The 23,373-nt window shown below is 46.2% G+C and overlaps 1 protein-coding gene across 2 annotated transcripts in view; it reads right to left on the bottom strand.

The window, feature by feature from the left end:
• The window catches only part of SH3TC1 (SH3 domain and tetratricopeptide repeats 1), a 180,241-nt gene that overhangs the window by 96,358 nt on the left and 60,510 nt on the right, over nt 1-23,373 (bottom strand). For both annotated transcript variants that reach the window (XM_073574548.1, XM_073574549.1), the window contains 2 exons: nt 16,135-16,256; nt 8,214-8,319 (listed from right to left, as the gene is read on the bottom strand). In XM_073574548.1, the coding sequence (XP_073430649.1) occupies nt 8,214-8,319; nt 16,135-16,256 (228 nt within the window). The remainder of the gene's footprint in view (nt 1-8,213; nt 8,320-16,134; nt 16,257-23,373) is intronic.

Raw genomic sequence — 23,373 nt, 5'->3', positions numbered from 1 at the left:
AACCTTGGTGATTTATAGGTTAGCATTATTGTTATGCGACAGTGGGTCCAAGTCAAAGAAGGTCAAAAGTTGCATAAAACCTGTATGATGTTGCATGTTTCCATGGGATTAATTGGGGTACTCTGCTTTCTTTCCACATTTCAAAAAGCCTAGTGATGAGTTATTTACTTCCTAGAAAATCAGCCCTAGTGTGTATGAAATTGAGAAATTAGATTATGAGCACCATTGGGGATTTGGAGTGATGTGAGAGATGACAAGACTTTGTACTGTATTGCCAAATTAAAAAGATGCAAAAGGCAAAAATGTAATGGTGCATTTTAATGAAGAAAGACAATGTGGCAAGTTAAAGGGAAAACCTTAGTATAGGTGCCCAAAACTAAAGTACATGTCTAAAAACTAAAACCACTGACGCTAACATGTGTATAAGCATTAAAGTGAGTTTTTCCCCATAAACTTCATACAATATAATATAATGTATATCAGCAAGATAAATGTATGATCAGGGGAATGTGTCACAGCAGCGGTGGCCCAGTCCATGGCCCTGGGCGCCCAAGCAATGGGGGAATGTAGTTAATGGAATGGAATAGTTCGTGACGCTACCTGTGGTGTTCAGCAAGGGAGGTGTTAAGCCGACGCTGCAGACAGATCCGCTGGGACTGATGGTAGGGTGCAGCAAGGGTGTAAAAGCTCCCCACAGGTGAAGCTATAGTCCCAGGGCAGTGTAGATGTGGATGGCATGGTGATGTAGCAGTGCCGTAAGGGTAGGAAGCAGACAAGACACAGCGGGGTGCAATTTCTGTACCTTTACTTGATAACTGCAGTCCAGGGTCCTGATTACAGATGGTAACGGAGCAGGCTAGCCTGGAAGCAACTCTGGGATTCTCTCTCAGCAGATGGGCTGTGCAGTCTCCTTCCTAGCGCTTGTTTGAATGAAGTACTCCAGTACTAAGTTACTCTGAAGTTCCTCCTGTAAGATGTTCCCAAGAACCTTACTTGCATGGCAGACAGCTGTAGCCTCTCTCGGGGACTCCTCTCTTGAGTCCTGGCTCTCTATCCAAGCTGCTGTTGTGCCTCAACTCTTAGATGGGAGTAGGGCATTTACAGCCTCGTACTCCTCTGGTATCTGCTGTAGGACCGTTAGTGTCCATACAGCCGTGGAGACCAGGCTCCAGTTCTTGCGCTCTCAAGCTGAGGGAGCTCTCCGTCCTAGCTCAATCTCCAGCTTCTATCTACACGTCTGCACACTTCACCCTCCGCAGACTAACTGACCACTCCTTCCTCTTGGCCCTCAGAGAGCACTCCTCCCCTTAATCCTGGTTCAGAGTTCCACCTGCTGGCCTGGAGTGGAACTGTGTTGCATGTATGGATTGGCTGCGAGAGAGACCCATCATTGCCTCCAAGCCTGGCATTACCCTCCCCTGGAGGAAGGCAAAGCCACTGTGGCGGCCATACTCCTAGGGGCGCCACAAGCTCCCAGGTGACCACTATACCCTATATCATCTACAAGCGGTATTGGGCTGATTCTGAACTCACCCGTGGCCCAAGTGATGAACTAACAGTAGTTGCCAGTAATTGTCAGTCTTTACCACAAGTGGGATGTAAAGAAATTACTGTTAAAGTGGGGAGGGTGGAGTTAAAATCTCAAGGTCTGATAGTTGTGGATATTGATCGACGAGAATGTAATCCTTTGATGACTCTTGGTACAAATGTAATTGAAAATTGTCTTTCCGAGGTTATTGTCTTGTTGCAACAGGTGGCTGAGACTGCTGGTTCCAGTGAACAACGGGTCCTGCAGAAGGAGATCAAGGCCCTGATGCAAAGACAGCAGGTAGAACTCTCTGGCAGAGAAATTGTCAGTGTCAGAGTGAGTGATGCTTTCCCCATTGCAATACCCCCCAGATGTGAAATGTTGATTTGGTGTCGGGCAGCTATAGGTCTCAGAGGAAAAGATTACCAGGCATTGGTAGAGCCAGTATACTCTGATAGCAGGCCCACTGTCCTGACAGCCAGAGGGGTAGTTGATGTACGAAAGGGGAGAGTACCTGTACGCCTTTTGAATTGTGGGGAGGAGGAGGCCACAATACCTTGGTATGCCACAGTTGCTAAGCTGCTCACTGTCAGTAACAATGCAATGCAGGCAGCAGAGCCCTTGGCCTCATCCGACCAGGTGGAGGACAATGGCTCTGTCAAGCAGCTGGAGGAGTGGTTCCAGCAACTGCAGGTGGGAGCTGACTCTACACCTTCATACCAGAAAAATGGGGTTTACAGAGTGACCCAGGAGTATGAGCGGGTATTCAGTAAACATCCCCTAGATTTTGGGAAGGCAAAAGGGGTTCAACATCATATCCCCACTGGAGATCATCCCCCCATAAAAGAAAGGTACCGGCCTATACCCCCAACACAATACCAATGTGCTAAAGGCATGTTCAGAAAAATGAAGGAAGCTGGGGTTATCAGAGACAGTTGTAGCCCCTGGGCAGCTCCAATAGTTTTTGTAAAGAAAAAGGATGGTACCATGAGAATGTGTGTTGATTACAGGAAAATTAACAGCATTACACATAAAGATGCCTAACCATTACCTAGAATTGAGGAGTCCTTAGCTGCACTTAAAACTGCTAACTACTTTTCCACCATGGATCTCACTAGTGGGTATTGGCAGAGGCAGACAAGGAGAAAAGATCATTTACCACCCCAATGGGTCTCTGTGAGTTCAACTATATGCCATTCAGGCTCTGCACCGCCCCAGGAACGTTTCAACGGCTGATGGAGTGCTGCCTGGGACACAAGAACTTCGAGACAGTCCTGTTGTACTTTGATGATGTCATTGTTTTCTCCAAGACTTATGAAGACCATCTGAAGCACCTGGCTGAGGTGTTTGAAGCCTTGTCCAACTTTGGCCTGAAGGTGAAGCCGTCCAAATGCCACCTCCTGAAGCCCAAGGTTCAGTACCTCGGTCATGTAGTAAGTGCAGAAGGTGTGGCACCGGATCCTGACAAAGTCACAGTCATCCAGGACTCGCAGAAGCCCAGCAACCTCCATGAAGTACGTCAATTCCTCGGGCTGGTAGGCTACTACTGAAGGTTCATCAAAGGCTTCACGGAGATAGCCACCCCTATGCAAAATCTTCTGGTGGGGCAGTCCAAGAAGGCCAAACAGAAAAGTTAAACCTTTGAATGGACGGAGGAGTTGGAGAGATCCTTCACTCGACTGAAGATGGCTCTCACGGGATGAAGTTCTGGCCTACCCAGATTATGACCAACCCTTTGTGTTGTATACTGATGCCAGCAACGTGGGAATTGGAGCAGTACTGTCACAGGTACAGAATGGCAAAGAAAGAGTGATCTCCTATGCCAGCAGGAAGCTTCGTTCCACTGAAAGGAACCCTGACAACTACAGTTCCTTCAAGCTGGAGTTCCTCGCCATAGTCTGGGCTGTGACTGAAAGATTCAAGCATTACGTAGCTTAAGCTAAGTTTACCATCTTCACAGACAACAACCCTTTGACTCACTTGGAGACTGCAAAGCTAGGCGCACTGGAGCAGTGATGGATGGCTCGGCTGTCTAACTATGAATTCACCATCAAGTACCGAGCAGGGCACAAGAATGCCAATGCTGATGCGCTGTCCATAATGCCTAATCTGCCAGATGCAGGGGAAGACCCTGAGGCTCTTGAAGAGGTAGAGTTACCTCCCTTCCACCGGCCAATTGCGGCCCAACGTGCTCAAGGAGTGAGAAACAGGCAGTGTGGCTTGAAAGAGGTCACCCTAAATCCATTGCCTCAACATGACTGGGCAGAAACGCAGGATAGTGACCCCGCAGTTCGCATGGTGAAGGAGCTACTGTCACAAGCTGACTCACTCCCAGAGTCGGATGCTCCTGAAGAAACTCAGCAGTTGTGGAAGGAAAGAGGCCGGCTGTTCATCTATGAAGGAAAGTTGTGTCGGAGGAGTATCAATACCCGCACTCATGAGCTGGTCTGCCAAAGAGAGAGGCATCAATGGTCCTGGAAGCATACCACAATGGAGCTGGCCACTTTGGATAGAAGAAGTTGGAAGCCTTGCTCCGGGAGAGATTCTACTGGGCTGGTATGAGGAAAGCCATTGAAAAGTGGTGCCGGGAGTGTGGACAATGTAATCTGCGCAGAAAGGATCGAAACAGCCAGAGAGCTCCTCTACCGCCAATAGTAACCAAACAGCCACTTGAGTTGGTCGCTCTGGACCATGTGACGCTGGTCCCAAGCTGTTCAGGCTACGTCTGTGCTCTTACCATCGTGGACCACTACTCAAGATTCCGGGTAGTCGTGCCTGTCAAGGATCAAACAGCCAGGACAGCAGCCAGAGCCTTTCAACAGCACTTCTGCAGACCACTTGGATATCCTGAGCGAGTGCTCACAGATCAAGGTCCAGCCTTTGAGGCGGAAGTGTTCCAGGAATTCTGTAACTTGTATAGTTGTAAGAAGATCAGGACAACACCATACCACCAACAGAACAATGGCATGTATGAAAAGATGAACCAGGTGGTGATAGACCTGCTGAAGACCTTGCCTTTGGAGGAGAGTAATCTTTGGCCAGAAAAGTTGCCAGATCTGGTAGACCTCTACAACCATATTCCTGTGAATTCCACCAACTGCACTCCAGCCTACCTAATGAGAGCGAGGCCTGGTAAGCTGCCTATTGATTTGGACATGGGAGTCCTGACACCTGAAGTGACACCCCCAGATGCTGATTGGGACACAGAACGGCAGCAGCAGTACAGAAGAGTACAAGAGCATGTGGAGAAGAGTCTAGCTCAGGCGAGACAAGAACAAGAAAGGCACTACAACCAACATACGCCTGCAGTTCCCTTGTCACCAGGAGAACAAGTCCTCAAGAGGAAAAGAAGACTGCATAAATTGGATGACCAATGGGAAGTTGAACCATACACCATTCTACCCTCAAACTTTGACAATACCAAGGTGTGCCTTATTAGTAAAGATGGAGGAGAAACCTCAGCAGCAGTATCAAGTGATAATTTGAAATTGTGCCCTGACCAGTTAAAAGAAAGGATGGAAGAACAAAACAATCTTCAGCCCATTGAAGAAGAGGAAGAAAAGGTCAGCACTGTACTTGGTGAATTCCCTGCAAACTGGACAAGAATGGGTCCAGCCATCGTAGTTCCCGTCCTAACCTTTCCCCAGCCAACTGCAACTGAGGTAGCAGAGACTCAAGAGAACGTTGAAAATCAGGAAATTCAGGTAGCAGATGCCACACAAGCAGTGGAGCCAGAGAATCCTCGCCCTTCGAGTGGTGAATCTGTCGTACCCATGGTGAGTCTAAGAGTTCGCAGGCTACTACCCAGTTTACCTACCCCAGAGTTACGCAGGTCTACCCTCACAACACAAGTTATACCACCCATTAGATTCCGCATATAACCAAGTTAAAGTAATGTAAGTAATGTAACTGTTAAATTGTATATATATAACTGGCCTCAAGTTTTCTGCCTACAGATAATCTGTAAGAGTTTTCCAGTTTTGTTTTGATGGACATTGGACCATAGGACTTGTGTGGTCAAAACCAACCTGTATATAGTTCATCAATTGCCCAGGAATGGACCATGGACATTGATGCTTGGACTTATCATCATAGGACCCTTTTTGAGTATTTGTTTTTTGTAAATTTTTCCTTTTTAAATCTTGTACATTTATATTGTTCATATTTGTTTATGTTTTACACGTTTTTCATGGAGTCATGCTGACTTGCACTAGGGGGGAATGTGGCGCCCCCAGGAGTATGGTCACCACAGTGACCTTCCTCCTAGGGAGAGTGATGTCACACCTGGAAGCAATGAAAGGTCTCACTAACAGTTAATCAATTTCATGCAACACAGGTCCCACTCCGGGTCAACAGAGGGAGCTCTGAACCAGGATTGGGGGAGGAGCGCGCTCTGAGAGCCAGGAGGGAACAGAGTCAGTCAGTGTGAGGAGGGCCACGTGTGTAGACGTGTGGAGAGAAGCTGGAGGTTGAGCTGAGGAAAGAGAGCTCCCTCCCAGTGAGAGCGCATGAACTGGAGCCTGGTCTCCACGGGTGTATGGATACTGACGGTCCTGCATCAGAAACCATAGGAGTAGGAAGCTGTAAATGCTCTATTCCCAATTAAGACTTGGAGGCACAACAGCGACATGTGAACCAAAAGAGCTGTCTGCCATGCGAGGTAGTTCTGAGAGAAGATAATAAGAAGGAACTTCAGTGTAACTCTGTACTGTATGTACCTCAAGCCAGCGCTAGAGAGGAGACTACACAACCCATCTGATAGAGAGATTCCTGATTTGCTTCCAGGCTAACCATCTCCTATACCACCTGTAACCTGTACCCTGGACTGCGTTTATCAAGTAAAGGTAAAGAAATTGCATCCCATTGTGTCCTTGCCTCCTTGCTGCAATCTCCCCGGCACTGCTAAATCTCTGTGCCTGACACTGCACCTTCCTTACCAACACCCATCCACACTGCCCTGGGACAACAGTCCTGCCTGTGGAGGGCTACATCATCACTGCTGCACCACACCATCTGTCCCAGAGGATCTGTCTGCAGCGTCGGCTTAACATCTATATTGCCGAACACCACAGGTGGCGTCAAGAATCACCTATAAACTTTATTCCACCACTCAATTCCCCTTTAACATGGGCGCCCAGGGCCACGGACCGGGTCACTACTGCTGTGACATTTCCCCTCTGAGAGACCGGCCCGGTACCCCACAGCCCTGGGAGGGCGACCCAACAGGATGGATAGAAAGGTTAATGATATGCAAATGATGAAAACATGGAAACTACATTTTCAAAACATCTTGATTTAGTAAGTATGAGCGCCACACATTTACATGCCTTATCTGTATCAATGAGGATACTAATGGTTCTGTGAAAGATGTTTTGCCATGCTGAATGCATTTGGGCAAATCATCAAGATCTGCTTCTGGCAGCTCCTTTGCAATTGCTAACCAATATATGCTTGATGGGAGACAAGTCAGGAGATGCTGCAGGCCATGATAGCACATTTAGGCTTGTAGACTATTCATAGTAGCATGAGAAACATGCGGCCTGCCAGTGTAAAAAAAAATAACTTCTGGGGCACTTTGTAGAAATGGCCACTAGTTCCATCACTCAGTCAACATAACTCCCATCTGTTAGTGTACCTGGATTGGAATGAAGATCAGAGGTGTCAAGCTACTGTACATTATGCCACCTCACACCATAATCCCGTGAGCAAAACTGGTATGATGTTCCCTTGTGAAGGCTTAATCATTGTGTTGCCATTATGGTCTCCAGATTAATCTGTGGCTATCATTGCATGCAAGACAAAAGTAGGACTCATCGATAAAGAGGATAAGCCTTCGTTCAATGCACCATGATAGCCTTTAAGAGCGGTGGCATGAGGTCAATGGAACAGCTGAAGCTGGACCTCTGGTTTGTAGCCCTATGTAGTGCTAATGGTTTCTGTGTGTTTCAGTAGACACTGCTTCAAGTCTTACTCTTGGTATGTGACATCTAATTTCATCTGCAGCACAGAACTGATCAATCATGGAACCAGTAGTACGACCATTTCTCTAAAGTGTCCCTGGAGCTGTCAGGCCACATGTTGCTCTTGCTACTATGAGCAACATGCGTGGCCTAAATGTGCTACCACTGCCTGCAGCGTCTCTGGAGTTGTACTCCATCAAGCACACCTGGGTTTTTATTGGTCGGCAATTGCACAGGCAGCTGCCAGAAGCGGCTCTTGATGATTTGCCCAAGTGCATTCAGAGTAGCAAAACATTCCTCCTACAACCATCAATAACTTCACTGATAGCAGCTAAGGTGTGTAAGTGTGGGGATTTCTGTGCTTGAAAATTATGCTCCATTTTTTTATCATTTGCATATCTTTAGCATGTCTATCCCTTCTGTGATTTCCAATTATTCCACAGCTTTCCCTTCTTTGTGTGGCAATTTCAATGTTGAGGAGTGTAAACAGTAATTCAACAAATAAAATCCTCCAAATATTTTTTTTTTAAGTTGGAGTGACAATAGAGGCTAAGTAGAGCCCAACAAACCATTAAAGGTGCCGACTAATGGCTTTGCATAACTTTAAGGTTCTATAGATCCATCATAATGCCATGCACTTAAACCCAAAGGGATCACATTGAAGAAATATAGAACCATTTTGTCTCAATATACATAATAAAAATTCATATCTTTTTTTCAATTACCAAGGGAATAGTAGGTAGAAAATTTCCATATCTCCTCAAACGTTCGGAATGTCACCGTTATTAAGTCCTTATCACTCTCAATCGACAGCAGTCGAGCCGACAGTTCCTAAAAAACAGCAAGACAATTTATTATAGACTTTATTTAAAAAAAGAAAAACTGAGTAAAAATAGATTATAAATTACCCTATTTATGATAGTTTATCATAGTGATCAAAATGAATGAATGGAATCTGCCAGCTGGAGTCGGCAGATTCCCGGCGGGCGCACTGCGCATGCGCCCGCCATTTTCTTCTGGATCCAAGATGGCGCCCACCGGAGGACGCCAGCGGGATGCGGGACCACCGGGAGGGGACCCTGGACCACGGAGAGGTACCGGGGGGGGATCGGGGACCCTAATTCTCTCTCCTCTGACGTGCAATCACATCAGAGGAAAGAGAAATTTAATGCAAAATTGCGGCTTTTTTTTTTTTACGGTCGCCGTTATAGGGTTAATAACGTCGATTGCAAAAGCGGGGTCAGTAAAAACTGACAGATTCATGTTCTCTGGGGTCTCGGCTACCCCCGGCTGCCGAGACCATGGAGAAAATCCGACACTGGGGGGCGCTATTCACTTTCTCCACAGCGCCATGAATTAGCGGCGCTGTGGTTTATGTACACTTAATTACCGCCGTTAAAAGGCGTATCTGCAGTCGCTAAGGGGTTAATGATGTTTCATTTGAGAATCCCCAGTGCATGTTGAGGTACTCAAACAGGGTGCCATTAGGGGCAGAGACTGTGGTTACTGCCACAGCCACTATCTCACCCTGAAACTAATCATCATCAGTGACATCCGTTTCAGGGGCTGGGATAGTCCCTGCTCTACTGAGCATGTGTCAGTTGTCAATTCCGACATATGCTCAATACAAGCTTCCTCCTTACTGTGCAATATGCTTCTCAGTGCACAGTGACAGTGCGCTCCTTCGTCAGTGTCAGTGCACATTGTAAAGCGATAACGTGGCGAGCAGAGACCAACTTCTCCCTGGCAAGTTAGGTCTGTTTTGGGGTCGGGTCTAAATTACAGAGGGAAGTGCAGGAACTTTTTAATTAAACCATATTAGAAAAACTATCATATTTTTAAAATAGAGAGTCTGTCACAATCCGTTTTTGGATTTGTGGCAGATCTTGTAACACTCTATTAAACTTTTTTTCCTTTCAGGCCAGCCGGGGGGGGGTTAATGTCAGTCTTTTCCCGATGGCAATCTGGTGTTACTGCAGTGCCGCTGGGTCAGCTGATGTGGGTGGTGACCACTCCCACCATGCTTTAAAAGATCACCTGATGCATCAGCTGACTGTTGGTGATAGAGTTTCTCTGGAGACCAGCCAGTGTGTGAGGAGCTCTCTGGTGCCTGTGTGTATCAGCTGCTAGAGGTCCTGGTGTCTTATCCTACGGTGCGGGGATTTTGGAGTCCGGCTTCAGTGTCATCTAAGGAGTGGAGCTCAGCAGCAGCGTCAGGAAGCTAAGTGTGGTGTTTTTTCACCTTGTCCCTTTGGCATTTGTCACTTTCCCCGAGTGTATTATCTGCAGAGGTGAGGCTAGTGCTCCTTGCCAGCCAGGGCAGTAACAGGTGACTACTAGGGACTAGGTTCGTTTCAGTGGCGGGGGAAAAGACCCACATAGGGCGTTAGGGGAGAGCAGGGACAGGCTTAGGTTTGAGCTCAGGTGGTGACTATCCCTCATTCCCTACAGGTAGGGCTTTCTTCTCTCCTTTTCCATCCTGTTGTTTGTGAGTTGTGGCGTTCACTGACCCACCATCCGCTGGATCTAGTCACACCATGACAGACACACTGTGACATTATCACCAACCGTTACATTTTTTCTGGTGAGCCATGGCCCAAATGCAGGCCTTCACCCAACTGATCCAGACCCTCACTGATGAGCTTAAGGAGCTGCGGTATCAGGTGACGTAGCATCTGCAGTTGTCGGGGATCTGGGTCTCGGCTCAGGTGCAGGCTTAACCGGAACCCAAAATATCTCTCCCTGACTGTTTTTCTGGAGGGATAGATAAGTTTGTTGTGTTCAAAGAAGCCTGCAAGCTGTATTTTAGGCTTCACCTTTGTTCTTCAAGGAGTGAGGAACAGCTGGTGGGGATTATAGTCTCCCTTCTTAAGGGTGACTCCTAATCCTTTTTAAGTTTATGCTTAGAACATACAACACTGCCCTTCACCTCTCCAAACAAACCTATTTCAACACCCTCATCACCTCACTGTCCAATAACCCGAAACGTCTCTTTGACACTTTTCATTCTCTACTCAATCCAAGAGTACAGGCCCCAACCACGGAGCTCCAAGCTGACGATCTGGCCAATTACTTCAAAGAAAAAATTGACCAGATCCGACAGGAAATTATCTCCCAATCACCTCATACCATGCATTGTCCTCCCTCCCCCACTGCATCTAACTCACTCTCTGATTTTGAACCAGTCACAGAAGAAGAAGTAAGCAGGCTCCTTGCATCTTCTCGCCCAACTACTTGCACCAGTGACCCATTTCCGTCACAGCTCCTCCAGTCCCTTTCCCCTGCTGTCACCCCTCACCTAACTAAAATATTTAACCTCTCTCTCTCTTCTGGTATTTTTCCCTCCTCATTTAAGCATGCCATCATACATCCACTACTTAAAAAACCATCCCTCGACCAAAACTGTGCCGCTAACTATAGACCTGTCTCTAATCTTCCCTTCATCTCTAAACTCCTGGAACGCCTGGTCCACTCCCGTCTTATCCGCTATCTCTCAGAAAACTCTCTTCTCGACCCTCTCCAATCCGGTTTCCGCTCTTTACACTCCACTGAAACTGCCCTCACTAAAGTCTCTAATGATCTGCTAACAGCTAAATCAAATGGTCACTACTCCATGCTAATTCTCTTGGATCTCTCTGCAGCATTCGACACTGTGGATCATCAGCTCCTCCACACTATGCTCCGTTCCATTGGCCTCAAGGATACCGTTCTCTCCTGGTTCTCCTCCTATCTCTCCGACCGCTCCTTTACTGTATCTTTTGCCGGTTCCTCCTCCTCTCATCTTCCCCTTACTGTTGGGGTCCCCCAAGGATCGGTTCTAGGCCCCCTCCTCTTCTCCTTGTACACTGCCCCTATTGGTCAAACAATCAGTAGATTTGGTTTCCAGTACCATCTCTATGCTGATGACACCCAATTATACGCTTCTTCTCCTGACATCACGCCAGCCTTTCTAGAAAACACCGGCGATTGTCTAAACACTGTGTCTAATATCATGTCCTCACTATATCTGAAACTGAACCTGTCAAAGACTGAACTCCTGGTGTTTCCTCCCTCTACTAATGTACCTATACCCGACATTGCCATTTCTGTGTGTGGTTCCACTATTACTCCCCAGCAACAGGCCCGCTGTCTTGGGGTCATACTTGATTCCGAGCTTTCCTTTGCCCCCCACATTCGATCACTGGCTCGCTCTTGTCATCTGCACCTCAAAAACATTTCTAGAATTCGACCTTTTCTTACCTTTGACTCTGCAAAAACTCTTACTGTTTCTCTTATTCATTCTCGTCTCGACTATTGTTACTCTCTTCTAATCGGTCTCCCTCTTACCAAACTCTCCCCTCTCCAATCTGTCTTGAATGCTGCAGCCAGGATCATATTCCTCACCAATCGTTACACCGATGCCTCTACCTTGTGCCAGTCATTACACTGGCTACCCATCCACTCCAGAATTCAGTATAAACTTATTACCCTCACTCACAAAGCCCTCCATGGCTCAGCACCACCCTACATCTCCTCCCTTGTTTCAGTATACCACCCTACCCGCGCCCTCCGTTCTGCTGATGACCTGAGGTTAGCATCCTCAATAGTCAGAACCTCCCACTCCCGTCTCCAAGACTTTACACGTGCCGCGCCAATTCTTTGGAATGCACTTCCCAGGTCAATACGATTAGTCCCCAATCCCCACAATTTTAAGCGTGTCCTGAAAACGCATTTATTCAGACTGGCCTACCACCTCAACACATTAACCTAATCTATCCCTGTGTGGCAGAGCCAAAAGTTTTACCATAACCAGGTTCCCCGCATCATTCTCCCACATGCTTTATGCATCCATTAGCCCTCTGTGTCCGTACTGTCACACACCTAACATTATGGCTGGTCCATACAATCAGGGCAACTGTTACCACCCACCTTTCGTGTCTACCTCTTTCCTCATAGACTGTAAGCTTGCGAGCAGGGCCCTCTTTCCTCTTGGTATTTGTTATAATCTACTGTATGTGATTATTGTTATGCTGTAATGTCTATTGTCTGTACAAATCCCCTCTGAAATGTAAAGTGCTGCGGAATATGTCGGCGCTATAAAAATAAAATTTATTATTATTATTATTATTATTAATCCTGGGCCTTCTTCCTGCCAACCGATTCTCCATCTTTGCGGTCGGTGGATGAGTTTTTTGCGGCTTTGGTGCTGGTGTATGTGGATCCTGATGACGTCTCCCTGGCGGAATCTCGACTACGTAAAATCAAGCAGGGGCCCCGGCCGGCTGAAGAGTACTGCTCAGAGTTTAGGAGGTGGGCCACTGACACGCAGTGGAATGACCCTACCCTTAGGAGCCATTATTGTCAGTGTCTGTCACCTAGGCTGCAGGATACTCTGGTGCAGTACGCTGCCCCCAGGTCATTGGAAGCTGCCATGTCCCTTGCTATTCGGGTGGATAGATGCCTCTGGGAGAGGCATACACCAAATCTGCCCCTGTTGTCCTTTCTAGGGAGGAGGACACATCGGTGCAGACGGACGAACCTATGTAGATGGGAGGAGTCTCAAACAGGGTTGCCTGCGGTTCACCGTGGTATGGGGGCATGTTTCTACTGTGGGCAGACAGGTCATTTTATCAATATCTGCCCAGCTCATGTCAAAGTACCTGCTTCATCTCAAAAGCCATGTTACCCTGGTCGTGTGGAGGGAGGTGACCAGGGTGTGTGTATTTCCTCCATCTTCTAATCTCAGTGCACCATTGCTGCTGAAGTTGTGGTTGGTGAGGTTACTGAGACTGTACTGTGCTTGTGGACAGTGGAGCGGGAGTCATTTTCGTGGGTTCATGCTTTGTCCAGACCAGTCTGAGAGTTAGGACGCTAGCGAGACCCCTAAGCGTTCAGGCCATTGACTCTGTCCCACTCAGCCAGGGGAGGGTGACCCAAGTCGTAGATGATATACACCTGTGTATAGAGACTTATCATGAAGAGACCCTGTTGTGCTACATCTTGGAGAGTATGCCAACTCCCATCATTTTAGGACTCCCTGGGTTGAAAAAACACAACCCGTTGATAGATTGGCGGTCCAGGGAAGTAGTCAGCTTGGACCAGTCATAGTCATGTAAGCACTGCTGCCTGGGAGCTACGATCTCTGCCGTCCTTCTCCAACCTACCCCTTCTCTGTTGGGGCAGCGAAGGTGCTGCCAGGGTGTAGGGAGAAGACTCAATCCTCACCACAAGTAAACCCTGAGTATCGGAGGGGTCAGGGGAGGGTCCTGGTTCCCTCTGTGTGTAGTGGGGGTATGAGCGTGGTGACATAGGGGGACGCCTCTGTTGTCGGTTCATTAAAGAGTTCACCATCTTGCGGCAAACGCATGTGTGGCAATAGACATTCAGGTCCGCACCTGTGTGTGAATGAGTATGTGTGGGTGTCCACCAAAAACATCAGGTGGAAGTATGCTATGGGGACCTAGAGTTCTAGGGTGATCGGGCCATATTGGGTGTCGACCATTCTCAGCCAGGGGACTTTCAACTTGGAGTTACCCCCAGTTATGCATGTACACAACTCATTCCACAGGTCGGCGCTCTGTAGACTTGTGGCGCCTCTGGAGCCTCCATCATTATCCTCTCCATTGGGCTGCGTTTGCCGTAAAGCTGAGGATCAGGTGACTGCAAAGGTGAACTCTGCTGGATCGAGGCATCCTCACCGTATGTCGTTTCTGGTGAGGTCCAGTGTTGAGGGTCCAGAGGCCCCTCATTGAAAGGGGGGTACTGTCACGATCCATTTTTGGATTTGTGGCAGATCTGGTTCCACTCAATGAAACCTTTTTTCCTTTCAGGCCAGCGGGGGGTTAATGTCAGTTTTTCCCCGCTGGCAATCTGGTGTTACTGCAGTGCCGCTGGGTCAGCTGATGTGGGTGGTGACCACTCCCACCATCCTTTAAAAGATCACCTGATCCATCAGCTGACTGTTGGTGACAGAGTTTCTGTGGAGACCAGCCGATGTGTGAGGAGCTCACTGGAACCTGTGTGTATTAGCTGCTAGAGGTCCTGGTGTCTTATCCTACGCTGCGGGGAGTTTGGAGTCCGGCTTCAGTGCCATCTGTGGAGTGAAGCTTGACAGTAGCATCAGGAAGCTAAGTGTGGTGCTTTTTCGCAGTGTCCCTTTGCTGTTTGTCACTTTCCCCTGTGTTTATTATTTGCAGAGGCGAGGCTAGTGCTCCTAGCCGGCCAGTGCACTAGCCAGGGCAGTAATAGGTGACTACTAGGGACTAGGTTTGTGATACCGGTGGAGGGAAGAACCCGCTTAGGGCATTAAGGGAGTGCAGGGTCAGACTTAGGTTTGAGCTCAAGTGGTGACCATTCCTCATTCCCTATGGATAAGGCCTTCCTCTCTCCTTTTTCACCCCGTTGTTTGTGAGTTGTGCCGTTCGCTGACAGACCACCCGTTGGGTCGAGTCACACCGTGACATGACAGAGTCATTTACATTGAAAATCAATATTACTTTCTGTCCTCCCCTTTAACTAGTGCTCTAGATATAGACACAAGTGAAGGTTGCAAAAAGATATACCTTCTTTCTGATAGCATTTTTCTAACCTAATTTTTAGTTACTTATATTATACTAGATTATGGCCCGATGCTATCGCATCGGGAGGATGCGATAGCATCACACCTCTTGCCATGTTAACCCTCAACACACACACTCCTCTCACCTTTCACCATCTCCACTCACTCCTTCAATCCACATACGACCCCTTCTCTCACTCCGTCTCTCATACTCACGCCGTCATCGCCGCTGCTCCACGATCCCCGACATCTTCTTCCGCCGGCGCCATCCAGGATCCAGACATTGTCCACGCCGGCGACATGTTCTTGCGGCGACGCCATCTTGAGTATCGTGAAATCCCGTGATAGTCAAGATGGCGTCGCCGCAAGAACATGTCGCCGGCGTGGACGACGTCGGGATCCAAAATGGCGTCAGCGAAATCTTGCGAGATTTCGCCGACGCCATTTTGGATCCCAACGTCGTCCTCGCCGGCGACATATTCTTGCGGCGACGCCATCTTGAGTATCGCGGGATTTCGCCGATCCAAAATCGCGTCGCCGCAGGAACATGTCGCTGGCGTGGATGCCGTCGGGATCCAAAATGGCGTCGGCGAAATCTCGCGAGTTTTCGCCGACGCCATTTTGGATCCCGACATCGTCCACTCCGGCGACATGTTCTTGCGGCGACGCCATCTTGACTATCGCGGGATTTCGCCGATCCAAAATGGCGTCACCGCAAGAACATGTCGCCGGCGTCGAGGACGTCTGGATCCAGGATGGCGCCGGCGGAAGAAGATGTCGGGGATCGTGGATCAGCGGCGATGACGGCGTGAGTATGAGAGACGGAGTGAGAGAAAGGGTCGTATGTGGAGTGAAAGAGTGAGTGGACGTGAGTGGAGATGGTGAAAAGTGAGAGGAGTGTGTGTTGAGGGTTAACATGGAAAGAGGTGTGCGGTGACGTCACCGGTTACAACTGGACGGAAGTTGTTACAACCGGAAGCTGCTTAGGGCATTTATTATTATAGATGTGTGCCAAGCACATTTTCAGTTATGGCAGCTGTCTTTGTGTCTATCTTTTTAAATTGTTGGGAAGGAGTCTATAGAAGCCACTATCAAATGTGAGAACTTACACAAAAGACTGCAACCACTTCCTTGCTATCATTCTCCAGTAGACGGAGTCTGTTCCTGAGCTTTGCTTGGAGTTTTGGATCAGGGATACCTCCTCGGACCATAACAAGATGGATGTTGAGATCTGTGAGACAAGAGTATGGGTTATTTCAACAGCAACATAGGCTGAAAACGAAAATGGGTTGCCCCTGATGGCTGAAAATACATGGGATCCCTATCCCGTTCTCAGTATGCCTCTCCACTTCTCTTGGGTGTGGTACTGGAACCATTTTTGGTACTAGTCCCTTCGTAATGTTTTAGATTTGTTTTGTCATATGCTTTTTTGAGTGATATTTATTGATATTCCATACAGACGTAACATTTGGTGGGAAATAAAGCCTGGCTCAATAAGGAATATCATTTGCCAGAATAAAAATTCCCACCCCAGTGCATAAGGCTAATATATATACACTCACTGGCCACTTTATTAGGTACACCTGTCCAACTGTGTGTTAAGACTTAATTTCTAATCAGCCAATCACATGGCGGCAACTCAGTGCATTTAGGCATGTAGACATGGTCAAGACAATCTCCTGCAGTTCAAACCGAGCATCAGTATGGGGAAGAAAGGTGATTTGAGTGCCTTTGAACGTGGCATGATTGTTGGTGCCAGAAGGGCTGGTCTGAGAATTTCAGAAACTGCTGATCTACTGGGATTTTCACGCACAACCATCTCTAGGGTTTACAGAGAATGGTCCGAAAAAGAAAAAAAATCCAGTGAGCGGCAGTTCTGTGGCCGGAAATGCCATGTTGATGCCAGAGGTCAGAGGAGAATGGGCAGACTGGTTCGAGCTGATAGAAAGGCAACAGTGACTCAAATTGCCACCCGTTACAACCAAGGTAGGCAGAAGAGCATCTCTGAACGCACAGTGCGTCGAACTTTGAGGCAGATGGGCTACAGCAGCAGAAGACCACACTGGGTACCACTCCTCTCAGCTAAGAACAGGAAACTGAGGCTACAATTTGCACAAGCTCATCGAAATTGGACAGTAGAAGATTGGAAAAACGTTGCCTGGTCTGATGAGTCTCAATTTCTGCTGCGACATTCGGATGGTAGGGTCAGAATTTGGCGTAAACAACATGAAAGCATGGATCTATCCTGCCTTGTATCAACGGTTCAGGCTGGTGCTGGTGGTGTCATGGTGTGGGGAATTTTTTCTGGGCACTCTTTGGGCCCCTTGGTACCAATTGAGCATCGTTGCAACGCCACAGCCTACCTGAGTATTGTTGCTGACCATGTCCATCCCTTTATGACCACAATGTACCCAACATCTGATGGCTACTTTCAGCAGGATAATGCGCCATGTCATAAAGCTCGAATCATCTCAGATTGGTTTCTTGAACATGACAATGAGTTCACTGTACTCAAATGGCCTCCTCAGTCACCAGATCTCAATCCAATAGAGCATCTTTGGGATGTGGTGGAACGGGAGATTCGCATCAGGGATGTGCAGCCGACAAATCTGCGCCAACTGTGTGATGCCATCATGTCAATATGGTCCAAAATCTCTGAGGAATGCTTCCAGCACCTTGCTGAATCTCTGCCACGAAGAATTGAGGCAGTTCTGAAGGCAAAAGGGGGTCCAACCCCTTACTAGCATGGTGTACCTAATAAAGTGGCCAGTGAGTGTATATCAAAATAGAAGCATTAAAATGTAATCTTAGGTTCATACATGTGAATATACTCTCTCACTTGAGTCATCTTGGACTTTTCATGGTCATTCTTCTCTAATCATAGTCCTCTCCATCTGTTGGACCTTTATGAGCGGGTTTCTAACTAGTCCTAAGAAACAACAGTCTCCCACTATCACCCACTCCTTACAGGAATGGCACTTTCCTTAGTAGGAACAGAGTCAGAAGACACAAGTTGGTCAACAAAACAACCAAAGGCTTTAAATCTTTCAACACGAAGGCATATGCCTAAGGCTGTGTTCACACACAGCGTTTTTTTAGCGGTATTTTTAGCGGATTTTCCAATAAAACCGCTATAAAACCGCTAAAAATAAGCTTCCCATTCATTTCTATGCATTTTGCACTTTTTGTGCATACTGATGCGTTTTTTACCGCGAAAAAAACGCTTCGTGGTAAAAAATGCAGCATGCTCTTTAATTTCGCTAATTTTTCCATGTTTCTGGCTCTTTCTTTGCGTCTTGAAAACGCACTAAAAAAACGCATAAAAACCGCGCGTTTTCTGCGCAAAAACCGCGCAGAAAACGCACAGAAAAAAACGCGCGGTTCCTGGGAAGGGAGTCAGGTTTTTCAGCAGAAATTTTCTGCTACGCGTGCACATAGCCTAAATGTTTCAACAGTAGAACTCATGAAGGCACCATTCACATAGCAAATAGGAGGCTGTGGTGGCTTTCCTCTGCTCAACTTTCTCTCAAGTCAGTGTTGCAACCTCTGACAACAGGAAGGGAAAGGATCATAGGAACAGTGTCAATTAGAGATCCTATACTTAGTGTCCATTAATAAAGGGAATTTCTCACTAGGCTTTTGCTATGTAATCTAGGAGCAGCATGTTGACAGCCAGATCCCAGCGATGTGACACTTACTGGGCTGCTTGCTGCAGTTTTGATAAAATCTTTGCTTCATCTGCGGCAAATCTTACTCCCAACGGTGGCACATGTGAATTTGTGGACCCACTGTGCCACAGGGTCGGGCCTGCCTAGGAAAAATCATAGCTAAGCAGCTACCAGGTGTTCAGTGCAGCTCCTGATGGTCGAGACGGACTGAGCTGCAGGTAGCTGCCAGGTACCACTCCTCATCAGAACCCAGAACTGCAGCTTCTGAGGTTTGCGGAAACAGTTTAGAGCTATGTTCAGACACACCAGTCTAGGATACTGGATCAAGAACTCGGAATAGTGTACAATGTTCAGGCACTGGCCGCACTGGGACTAGGGGACTACGGATTCAGGACTTAAGACTCCAGGATTGGGGACAACATTTGGGCACTGGCCACACTGGGACCAAGGGACAACATTCAGGACCTGGCTGCATCGGGACCAGGGATTCAGGTTCAGGACACTGGCTGCACTGGGACCAGAGGACCTCACAACTGCACTGGTAGAACACCAAATGTCTAGTGACTTAATTCATCCCTAATTGAGAGGGTGTCTTTTATACAAGATGCCTCCCAGCTATTGTCTGGGAGCCATCTTCTAGGTGAACACATTATGCTAAATGCATCCTGACACGCGTTTCGGACAACGTCCTTCGTAAAGGGTGTGTGCCGCACATACACAGCCAGCGAGGTAATACCACCTTACTCTAATATCACTACCACCACAGAGTATAATCTAATAGGCACAATCTTTGTTTAACCATACAGTACACTATAAAGATAATTAAAAAGTCTGCTAGATACCAGGTTGCAGGTGAAAGGTTACATAGAAGATTGCAGAACAACCCTCTTTTAACAAATTTCTCATCATACAGTACAGACCAAAAGTTTGGACACACCTTCTCATTCAAAGAGTTTTCTTTATTTTCATGACTACGAAAATTGTAGATTCACTCTGAAGGCATCAAAACTATGAATTAACACATGTGGAATTATATAATTAACACAAAAGTGTGAAACAACTGAAAATATGTCTTATATTCTAGGTTCTTCAAAGTAGCCACCTTTTGCTTTGATTACTGCTTTGCACACTCTTGGCATTCTCTTGATGAGCTTCAAGAGGTAGTCACCGGAAATGGTCTTCACTTCACAGGTGTGCCCTGTCAGGTTTAATAAGTGGGATTTTTTGCCTTATAAATGGGGTTGGGACCATCAGTTGTGTTGTGCAGAAGTCTGGTGGATACACAGGTGATAGTCCTACTGAATAGATTGTTAGAATTTGTATTATGGCAAGAAAAAAAGCAGTCAAGTAAAGAAAAATGACTGGCCATCATTACTTTAACCCCTTTACCCCCAAGGGTGGTTTGCACGTTCGTCACCGGGCCAATTTTTACAATTTTGACCACTGTCCATTTATGAGGTAATACCTCTGAAACGCTTCCATGGATCCCGGTGATTCTGACACTGTTTTCTTGTGACATATTGTACTTCATGTTAGTGGTAAAATTTTATTCATATAACTTGCGTTTATTTGTGAAAAAAGTGGAAATTTGGCAAAAATTTTGAAAATTTCGCAATTTTCCAACTTTGAATTTTTATGCCCTTAAATCACAGAGATACGGCACGCAAAAAACTTAATAAGTAACATTTCCCATATGTTTACTTTACATCAGCACAATTTTGGAACCAAAATTTTTTTTGTTAGGAAGTTATAAGGGTTAAAAGTTGACCAGCGATTTCTCATTTTTACAACACCATTTTATTTTTACTGACCACATCACATTTGAAGCCACTTTGAGGGGTCTATATGATAGAAAATACCCAAAAGTGACACCATTCTAAAACCTGCACCCCTCATGGTGCTCAAAACCACATTCAAGAAGTTTATTAACCCTTTAGGTGCGTCACAGGAATTTTTTGAATATTTAAAAAAAAAAATGAACATTTAACTTTTTTTCACAAAAAAAAATTTCAGGTTCAATTTTTTTTATTTTACCAAAGGTAACAGGAGAAATTGGACTGCAAAAGTTATTGTGCAATTTGTCCTGAGTACGCTGATACCTTATATGTGGGAGAAAACTACTGTATGGGCACACGTCAGGACTCGGAAGGGAAGTAGTGACGTTTTGGAATGCAGACTTTGATGGAATGGTCTGCGGGTGTCATGTTGCCTTTGGAAAGCCCCTGATGTGCCTAAACAGTGGAAACCCCCCACAAATTACACCATTTTGGAAACTAGACCCCCTAAGGAACTTATCTTGATGTGTGGTGAGCACTTTGAACCCCCAAGGGCTTCACGGAAATTTATAATGTCCGGGCGTGAAAATAAAAAAATCTTATTTTTTCCACAAACATGATCATTTAGTCCCCAATTTTTTTTATTTTCCCAAGGGTACCCGGAGAAAATGGACCCCAAAAGTTGTTAGAGGAAGAAAAAAAAGTGATCCAGCTGGAGATGGAGGCGGCTGCAATTTACAAAGCTTTATTGGACAACTTAAAAATATGTTGGTTCTTTAAAAATTTCTTACAGCATGATCATGACTAAGACTATTTTTTAGTTGAAACGCGTCGATCCTCCTCACTGGTGTGCTTGGTGTTTGCTATAAGAAATTTTTAAAGAACCAACATATTTTTAAGTTGTCCAATAAAGCTTTGTAAATTGCAGCCGCCTCCATCTCCAGCTGGATCACTTTTTTTTCTTCCTCTTGCTCCTAATTCATGTGGATGCTCACCACAGTCCGTGCTGGGCGTTGGCAGGCTTGGGGATTGCTTTGCAGACGGGTAAGGCCTCTTTCACACTTCAGTTTTTTGCATCAGTCAAAATCCGCCAAAAGGACGGATGGCGGATCCGTTTTAGTACTGATGACAACGGATGCCACCCGTCCGGTTTTTTGACGGATCCAACAAATGAAGAATTTTAAAGGAATCGCAGCTTGGAAAAGGAGAGAGAGAGAAGAGAGAGAGAGAAGAGAGAGAGAGAGAGAATTTTTTTTTTTTGGCCGGCACCCAGAAAGAATTTCGGGTTAAATCAGTGTCTGGAGGATCCGCCAGAGAAAAAAACGTTGCAAGCTCCGTTTTGAAATCTTTGAAGATGGTGACGGACAGCAACTTTTGGCGGATCCGCAAAAAAAACGGATGCAACGGACGGCAATCCGCCTATAATGGAAGTCAATGCGGAAAAAAACGGATCCTCAAAAGAAAATTGCAGATCCGTTTTTTTCAAAACCTGGCGGATTGTGACTGATTGTAAAAAACTGAAGTGTGAAAGAGGCCTAAGCTGACTACAACCTTTTTTTTTTAACCCAAAAGTTGTTGTCCAATTTGTCCTGAGTACCCTGATACCCCATATGTGGGAGAAAACTACTGTATGGGCACACGTCGGGGCTCGGAAGGGAAGTAGTGACGTTCTGGAATGCAGACTTTGATGGAATGGTCTGCGGGTGTCATGTAGCATTTGGAGAGCCACTAATGTACCTAAACAGTGGAAACCCCCCACAAATGACCCCATTTTGGAAACTAGACACCCTAAGGAACTTATCTAGACATGTGGTGAGCACTTTGAATCCCCAAGGGCTTCACAGAAGTTTATAACGCCCGGGCGTGAACATAAAAAAATCATTTTTTTCCCACAAAAATGATATTTTTGCCACCAATTTTTATTTTCCTAATGGTAACAGGAGAAATTGGACCCCAAAAGTTGTTTTGCAATTTGTCCTGAGTAGGCTGATGCCCCATATGTGGGGGTAAAACACTGATTGGGTGCATGGCAGAGCTTGGAAGGGAAGGAGCACCATTTGACTTTTTTTGACGCAGAATTGGCTGGAATTGAGATCAGACGCCATGTTGCGTTTGGAGAGCCCCTGATGTGCCCAAACAGTGGAAACCCCCAATTCTAACTCCAACCCTAACCCCAACACACCCCTAACCCTAATCTCAGCCCTAACCCTAATGGGAAAATGGAAATAAATACATTTTTTTTAATTTTATTATTTTTCCCTAACTAAGGGGGTGATAACGGGGGGTTTGATTTACTATTTATGGCGGTTTTTATGTTTGGCAGCTGTCACACGCTAAAAGACGCTTTTTATTGTAAAAATAGTTTTTGCATCACCACATATTGAGAGCTATAATTTTTCCGTATTTTGACCCACTGAGTCATGTGAGGTCTTATTTTTTGCGGGACGAGTTGATGTTTTTAATGGTATCATTTTCGGGCATGTGACATTTTTTGATCGGTTTTTATTCCAATTTTTGGGATGCAGAATGAACAAAAACCAGCGTTTCATGAATTTCTTTTGGGGGGGGGGCGTTTACACCATTCCACGTGCGGTAAAATTGATAAAGCGGTTTTATTCTTCAGGTCCGTATGGTTACAGCGTTACCTCATTTATGTCTTTTTTTATGTTTTGGCGCTTTTATGCAATAAAAACAATTTTATATAAAAAATAATTATTTCGCATCACTTTATTCTGCGAGCTATAACTTTATTTTTTTTCTGATGATGCTGTGTGGCAGCTCGTTTTTTGCGCGACAAGATGACGTTTTCAGCGGTACCATGGATATTTATATGCATCTTTTTGATCGCGTGTTATTGCACTTTTTGTTCGGCGGTATGATAATAAATCATTATTTTTTGCTATAT

Source organism: Dendrobates tinctorius, unplaced genomic scaffold (genome assembly GCF_039654945.1).
Source record: "Dendrobates tinctorius isolate UK_male_01 unplaced genomic scaffold, ASM3965494v1 ptg000039l, whole genome shotgun sequence".
In the NCBI taxonomy this organism is placed as follows: domain Eukaryota; kingdom Metazoa; phylum Chordata; class Amphibia; order Anura; family Dendrobatidae; genus Dendrobates; species Dendrobates tinctorius.
This window is presented reverse-complemented; position numbering and strand designations above follow the sequence as displayed.